This window comes from Ctenocephalides felis, unplaced genomic scaffold, assembly GCF_003426905.1.
Source record: "Ctenocephalides felis isolate EL2017-DRISC unplaced genomic scaffold, ASM342690v1 CF-g0.4_SCAFFOLD_02226, whole genome shotgun sequence".
NCBI lineage: Eukaryota > Metazoa > Arthropoda > Insecta > Siphonaptera > Pulicidae > Ctenocephalides > Ctenocephalides felis.
Window position 1 is genome coordinate 1 of NW_020538380.1, and position 7,858 is coordinate 7,858.

The 7,858-nt window shown below is 27.0% G+C and overlaps 2 protein-coding genes across 2 annotated transcripts; both read left to right on the forward strand.

The window, feature by feature from the left end:
* Positions 1-1,713: 1,713 nt before the first annotated feature.
* LOC113380579 (augmin complex subunit dgt5-like) lies at positions 1,714-3,439 on the forward strand. Its single transcript, XM_026619763.1, has 6 exons — positions 1,714-1,730; positions 1,852-2,020; positions 2,076-2,249; positions 2,619-2,743; positions 2,967-3,085; positions 3,152-3,439. The coding sequence occupies exons 2-6, from the start codon at positions 1,853-1,855 to the stop codon at positions 3,337-3,339; spliced, it is 774 nt and encodes a 257-aa protein (XP_026475548.1). The 5' UTR covers positions 1,714-1,730; position 1,852; the 3' UTR covers positions 3,340-3,439.
* Positions 3,440-5,184: 1,745 nt separating this feature from the next.
* Positions 5,185-6,139, forward strand: LOC113380580 (succinate dehydrogenase assembly factor 2-B, mitochondrial-like). The gene is made up of 2 exons (XM_026619765.1): positions 5,185-5,313; positions 5,643-6,139. Exon 2 carries the CDS (start codon positions 5,672-5,674, stop codon positions 6,137-6,139), a length of 468 nt encoding a protein of 155 aa, XP_026475550.1. The 5' UTR covers positions 5,185-5,313; positions 5,643-5,671.
* The last annotated feature ends 1,719 nt before the right edge of the window (positions 6,140-7,858 follow it).

The following is a 7,858-nucleotide window of genomic DNA, read 5'->3' on the forward strand; positions in this document are numbered from 1 at the left end:
TTGTAAACTTTCCGAGTCAGGCAAATCTTTTAAAAGACAACCAAGCTGGTTTACCTCCAACTTTGCTTGGAAAAAATTCTACTGGTAAAAACCAAGATTCGCATTCTAGTAAAATACCCAAATCTACTTCGTAGTCATTTTAAAATACGTCGAAATACTTTAGTACAATCCCGTCCTACAATCCGTACTTAAGTAAAATTATTTCAAACAAAATCCATAACCTGCAAAAAAAGAAACGAGCCCAGTAAACATATGTCAAAAGTTAAGCGTAGCCATCAGAAACGATTTATATAGACAAGACAAGATGAACACGGGGTATTCTAATCATAGATAAAAGAAGAGTATTCTATTCTAAATCTAAAAGATTCTAATCATAGATAAACAAGGATATTCTAATATTGTCTAGTAGGGACAAGACACTTTTATATTGCGATCATGTGATGTTTTCACTTAATTACTATTATACTCCTCTTTTAACTATGTTATTTTACTTACTTGAATATTATTATATACACTTAAATAATTGTGTGTATCACTTGATATTTATTTTCATTTATCTATGATTACTATTACGATTTCTTCCTTTTCATCATATAATAATAATAAAAATTAAATTTAATTTAATCCATGAAATCCACATTCAGAGCCCACTAAAGAAAAACAATTTGAAAAATCTGAGTAAAGAATTAAAAATAAACTGTGCGATTTCTATATGGGCATTGATCAAGTGTTATTTTTAAGGGACAAATTATTGATGTGACTGAGTATCAGTTTGAATTAAAGAAGCAAAATAAAATTACAAAGTTCTTCAAATCATTGCCTTAGCCGCAACAAAATTAATCAAAATGTACAAAAACTATAATTAAAAACGATATTTGTTTTATATATTGCTGGGGAATATGCAATATTTTAAGATTGAAAGATTTCATATTAAAGTTAGTTGGTAATAAGTTTAGTACCACATCTAACATTAATATAAAACTTTTATAAATTGACATTTTTTTGATGTTAGATTTGATACTAAAGTTATTACTAACTAATTTTAATGTGGGATCTGTTATACTTAAAATATTGCATAATGAATAATAGTCAACAATATTTATTTTTCTTTATTGTGTTACCTTGAAACAATATCCCCTACAATTTCATATAAAATGCCATCCTGTATTTGCGGGTTATTTAGTCACCTTGGAAAGTTTCTCTATGACTTCATGTAAAATGCCATCCTGTATTTGCGGATTATTTATTGATACCCCCCGCTAATAAGGAGGTTTTACTCATAGATAAAAAAAGAGTAGTTTTACTCATAGATAATAAGTGGTTTTACTATATTTATAATTTTCGTTGAATACTAGCATCATAGATAAGTAAGCATACACTGATAAAGTTTGTTTATCAAAAACAAATTAATGAACAAATAAATAATAATTTAATGAGAACAACGCCAAGTAATCAATCCGATACGATTTCGAACAATAAATAATCTGATTATCTAATTATGATGAGTTTATGAATTATAACAGAACGACTGCGACCGCTGCGCCCTCAAACTCTACCGCGTCAATAAGAGAAAGGTATGTCACACGGTGGTGACAACTTGTTGATTTGTTTTCTGCTAAGTGAGTACGCCCTTCTATTTAAATACCAAAATACATTTATTTTCGTACCGACCGAACGTAAACTTATAAAATTTTAAAACTGTAGAATTTACCAGAACTGCTTGCAACAAAGTGAGTGTAAAGGATTATTATTGTACTAACCGTAAATTTATAATTATTTGTTATTTTTTAAATAGAGTAGCCAAAAATTGCATAAATTTCTTTTATTTTGATTAACCTGGTATATTTATAGAATGGATTTCTATTCATTTATGGCGAAGCATGAAAAAGAAATTGATATTGATGATGTAAATGATGAAATAAATGCTTTATTACAAAGGAAGAACAATTCACAATTTATATCGGAAAATTTGAAATGCGATGAAGAGAATTTGACTGAAAACCTAATTACACTGGATGAGGTATTTAATTTTATATTAAAAATGATTAAGTAGCATTACATAAAAATTTTTTTAGGAACTTCTCATATTCGGGATTAATTCTATGTCATTACAATGCTCAAAAAATCCAGCAGTCTCGTTGTGTAATGTGATGTGGGAATTGATAACACTTTATCGTAATCTCGAGTCTAAGAAAAAAAAAATTGAAAATGACAATCAAGAAATATTGAAACAAAATGAAGTATTACAGGTATTATGCATGCTTATATACATACATACATATATATATATATATATATATATATATATATATATATATATATAAAGCGAGAGATTTTTCTTTAGGTGGTGAAATAATATATATTTTTTATATATTTTTATATATATATATATATTATATATATATATATATATATATATTTATATATATATATATATGGGAAGGAAGATCCATGGTATGAGAGCATCACAAAAACAATAATTTTCTTCCCCTCCCTTGCTTATTATTTCCATCACCGTTTTATTACCGCTAATAATATATATATATATATATATATATATATATATATATATATATATATAATGAAGCAAAGCTTACTTATCACTTACTGCTTTTTAGAAATTGAACAACAAATTTAAAAGGGAACTGCAAATTAGCAATACTGAAATATCAGCATTACAAATGAATTGTAACAAATTAAAAAGTAAACTAGAAAGTGATAACAAGGAAAAAACAAAACTAAAGTAAGTATTGTGAAAGCTGTCCAATCTCATTCACAAAGTTTTTTGCTAACAGAGTTTGAATTGAATTGATTATAGCACTACAGATTATGATTTTATATATGTTCCAGATACTAGAGCAATATTTCAATTCTCATAAAACAAAACGAATAGCATGTTTTTGAATCATTACCAATAAAAATAAATATTCAGTTAATTAGATAGTTATTTTATAATTTTAATTTAGACGGGACTGTGATAAATTACGCATATCTTGTAATTCAATAGAGGAAAAGTCTAAAAAAGATTCCCAGCACATGAAAGCACAAATGGACATACTAAAACATAAATTCAGGGGACAGTGCGGTAAGCTATCATGCTAATTAAGCATTTATTTTATGATCACAATTACATTACAAATATTTTTTGCAGGAATCTATGTATCAAGTGATAATCAAGTTATAAGAGAACTGAGAGAGAATGAAAAGAAGGTAATGAAGGAAAATAGTATTTTGGCCGAAAATAATGAACTATTAATGAATGAGATTTTAAGAATGAAGGAAGAGTTGATCTCTCTAAAGCAGGAGAATATTGACTTGAAATGTAAAGCTGGCACTTAGCTAAATTTAGTTAAAAATAATCAACTATTATTGAATAAGATTTTATATGTGAAGGAAAAGTTTATCTCGGTAAAGCAGAAGGATATTGACTTAACAAGTGTGATGAACATATTTATTATAAAGATATTTTAGATAGTTCCTTTCATTAATAATTAAGTTACTGATGTGATTAAATATTTTAATTTGTACCATAAGGGTTTTGTGATTAATAAATTAAAACTTAAATTAAATTACAATTGTATTAATATATTTAAAGCAAAAATGAATATGCATGATTTTAAAAGGGAGAAACTAGATATAATAAAGTAAAATGAAATATGATTTTCAAAAAAAATTTAATATATTTGAGGATGTGAAATCTGTGGCTGAAAATGGTTTTCTGTGCAAATGTAACTGCAATAACTTGAATATTTAGTAATTGTTTTTATAACCAATTTGTGTACCTTTTTAAGTATACATATTAATAAACAATATGCGCAAACTTTAATGATTTTTTTTTGTATAATATGTGATCTACAATATATGTTATATTATTCATTTATGCCTATTTCAGGGGACCACATTACTCTCATATATTATCGAGCATATATTGATATTGTGAGTTAAAGTTCACCACATTAATGAAATTGACAGTGAATAATTTTTTGCCAGTTGATGAGATTATTTCCCATTCCAGACAATTGAATAAAATTATCGTTTTGAAAAAAAAACTAGTGGCGCATGGCATTGTGCCTTAAGGCAATTAGCTGAAACTTCCCTACCATAATTAAAAATTTGAGGAATAAAAATAATCAATAATTGTTTTGAATAATTTCAAATAGATTATTTATTATAAAGACATTTTGTAAGTAATCTTTTTTTTTAAATTTCGGTATTTTTCAAATTTTTTGAAATTTAGATTTTATTTCCAGATTATGAAAAATTTCAAAAATGTTAGTTTTTTGAAAATTTTCAAAACTACGAAATTTTTTGTAAAACCATTTTTTGCACACCATCTACACAAGCAATAGGTTTTTTGAATTAATCTAATCGGATGATCCGTTCTTTCAAAAGCAGCATGAACATTTTTACACCCTTTGCGCTCCATATCTCCGGAAGGATAAGATGTACCTTTTGCAAAAATGCCTTGCGTACGAACCGAATGTTTTTTCAATGATACAAATCGGGTATTCCATACTATCGAAAATGTCGAGGATATTTGTTTGAACCATATAAATGAACTTCAAAATTAAAAATCTTGGTACGAAACCCAAAAAAATTTACTTTAATTTGTTTAATGAATATTTGTGACCACCAAATAGCATTTTTTTAACTTATTTTATTGAGAGTCCATAACCGCTAGACCGCCCTTCCCAAAAATTTAATCATCAGTTCATCTTGACAATACAAGTAAAATGTTTTTTGAATTATTAAAATCGGACGCTCCGTTATTTTAAAAGCGATCTCTATCCTCTTCTTTTATCTATTAAAGCTAGTACCGTTTCTGCCACTTTTTGCCCCGTATCTTCGGAACGGCTAGACCTGCCTTCGCCAAAAACTAATCAGCAGGTCTCTTTATCAATACGAATGGAATGTTTTTTCAATTATTTAAATCGGTTGATCGGTCTTCCCAAAATCGTCGACGAAAATTTGTATCCGCACACACACACACACACATATCCAGATTTTTCATTCCTAGACAATATACTAATATGCTTAGATAAAAGAAGAGTAATATGCATAGATAAATAAGTATAATATGTTTGTATGTTTTATACTAATATGTTTATACTTGTTTATACTCTTCCTTTATCTATGTGTATAACCAAAATGTGTACTTATCTATGTGCATGTATTTGTGTATAACTATTTTAGTATGTCTGTTTGTCAACTGTCATCTGTCAGCCTGTCATTATGTCAGTGTTTTGTTTTGTCAGTCGAGGTTATGTAAAATCAAAATCTCTGGGCCGTGCAATATTTCTTTTTGTAGATCAGGTTCGTAAAACAAATTAATTAGAAAATGATTATATATAAAAAACATTGGACTCTAAAATTCAGAAGTATAATAAGTTTTATTCGATAATATTTTTACCACTAAAAGTTCTAATCGTAAATTGTTGTTCGAAAAAGAATATATATATATATATATATATATATATATATATATATATATATATACGATTTCGAAAAATATATTGCACTACATATCATTCTCTTTAAAGATTTTTAGATGTTCAATAAAGTTATCTGAGAGACATTATTTTATGAGTTCTTTTATTAAATGAAAGACCAACATTTTTGTTACTTATATTATTCTATTTTAGTTGAAAACTAATTTTTTGAAGTATTAGCAATGTCCATGATAGCTGCGAGAAATTGTAGAACAAGCATATTTTTTCAAAATGTCCCCATTGTTTTTCGAATGTTATGTGCAACAAAGACACCAGAATTTGAATCATTGGAAGTAGATGACTCTAAAATGCCTCCAATCCCTCAGTATAATATTAAAAGGGATGAATCTTTGAACCAGAAAAAGGCCAGGCTTTTATATCAATCACGCAAACGTGGAATGTTAGAAAACTGCTTATTGCTAAGCACATTTGCAGCTAAATATTTGAATGGCATGACAATAGAAGAAACAGAAGAGTATGATAAGCTCATAAATTTACCACTAAATGATTGGGATATTTATTATTGGGCGACTGGACACAAGCCTGTACCAAATGAGTTTGATAATAACATTATGAAATTGCTAAAAGAACATGTTAGCAACAAAGATAAAGAACAACGATTTCGACAACCTGATTTACATGAACATTAATTTTGTTATATTTATTTTAATATAAGTTAGAAATGAATGACATATAATAGATATTGTGTTTGATATTTTAAATTATATAGTTCTTTATTGTTTATGTTCATCTCGAGCATATTAATGTTGAATATTTTTTAATTAAATATTGAATATAGTAAATTATTACACATTGATAAATAAGCTTTTTAATCAGTATTACTATACTGCCCAAAATTTAAATTAAAAAAAAAATATAGCATTGAATAGAAACTACAGCTCTGTTTTAAAATCAGTGGGAGCACATGCTTCGTAATATATATATATATATATATATATATATATATATATATATATATATATATATATATATATACAGTAGAGCCTCGATTATCCGGACTAATTGTTGTCGATGGGCATCCGGATAATCGAAAATCCGGATAATCCAAATTATGAAGCATAATGTTTTGTTTATCAAAAATAACAAATGCATACCTAGATATCAATAAAAATCGATGTTTATTAGAAAATTAACACTTACATATTTACTTAGATTACATTATACATATTATATTAAGAGTTTATTTTTCGGTCTCTTCACCATTTTCCGATTTTCACTACCCTCTTTACAATCTAACTTGCAAGTGTACGACAAAATTGAATCGGCATTCTTTTTAATATCGCTTATAGTGGATGTATCTATATCTACACCATACCTATAAGCTAACTTACGGCCGGTTTCGCCTTTTTCAATGATTCTATAACATTTATTTTATCTTTAAGGGATAACACCACCCTTTAAAAATGTATGTATGCACGTTAAAACAGAGAATGTATTAATGTATATATGCACATCAGAATATGCAAGTTCCGACGCGATTATGTCCGGATAATCGCGAATCCGTATAACCGAGGTCCGGATAATCGAGGTTCTACTGTATATATATATGATGTGTATATATATATATATATATATATATATATATATATATATTCGAATATTTGTTTCTTTAGAACATAAACCCTGTTACCATGTTAATTCTAATTAAAAACAAAATAAATTTTTAACATTTAATCACAAGAAACCGCCCGGCCGATCTTTACCAAAAACTAATCAGCATGATCGATGCAATTATGTGCTTAGTTGAATATTTGGTTGTACACTTTCGTATTAGAGGAACTCTATAACACACACTTGTCACTCATATGTAACTTATTACTTAAAGTATTATAAAAGTTCATAAAAAAGATAAATGTTTTAAAAAATGTAAGATTATTTATACATAATTATCGATATCGGATTTTAATCCAAATTTTATAGTTAAGAAAATATATAAATATTTTTGTTCCAAAGCTATAAAAGTCTTTAAAGATTTTTAAGTTAGTTTCTCATGTTATCCCAGAACAACAACATGAATTAAAGATCTAAGATCTCCTATATAGTAAATTGACATTATAAAAAAACATAAAAAACTTTAAACAACTATATTTTTTTTGAAAAACTATTTACGGCAAAGCAAAAATACGTCAGATCTCCAACCAACATCACCAAATGGTACTTTTGACAATTTTATAATAAATATTCACTTACAAGACACACTTGTAAGCTCTATGAAATTTAATCAATTCAACGATTCGATATTGGTGTAAACTACAAAAAGCGTTGTTATGCCCAAATTCATATAGATGAAATACAAAAATTATTGCTTTAGAAAAAAAAAATGAAGATAATCTATAAATAAAGACGCG

Excerpts from the sequence above, each read along its gene's own strand:
- LOC113380579 (XM_026619763.1), top strand. The coding sequence starts at position 1,853 with ATGGATTTCTATTCATTTATGGCGAAGCATGAAAAAGAAATTGATATT. Across the intron at positions 2,021-2,075 it reads ACCTAATTACACTGGATGAG|GAACTTCTCATATTCGGGAT; the intron begins GTATTTAATTTT and ends AAATTTTTTTAG. Across the intron at positions 2,744-2,966 it reads AAGGAAAAAACAAAACTAAA|ACGGGACTGTGATAAATTAC; the intron begins GTAAGTATTGTG and ends ATTTTAATTTAG.
- LOC113380580 (XM_026619765.1), top strand. The coding sequence starts at position 5,672 with ATGTCCATGATAGCTGCGAGAAATTGTAGAACAAGCATATTTTTTCAA.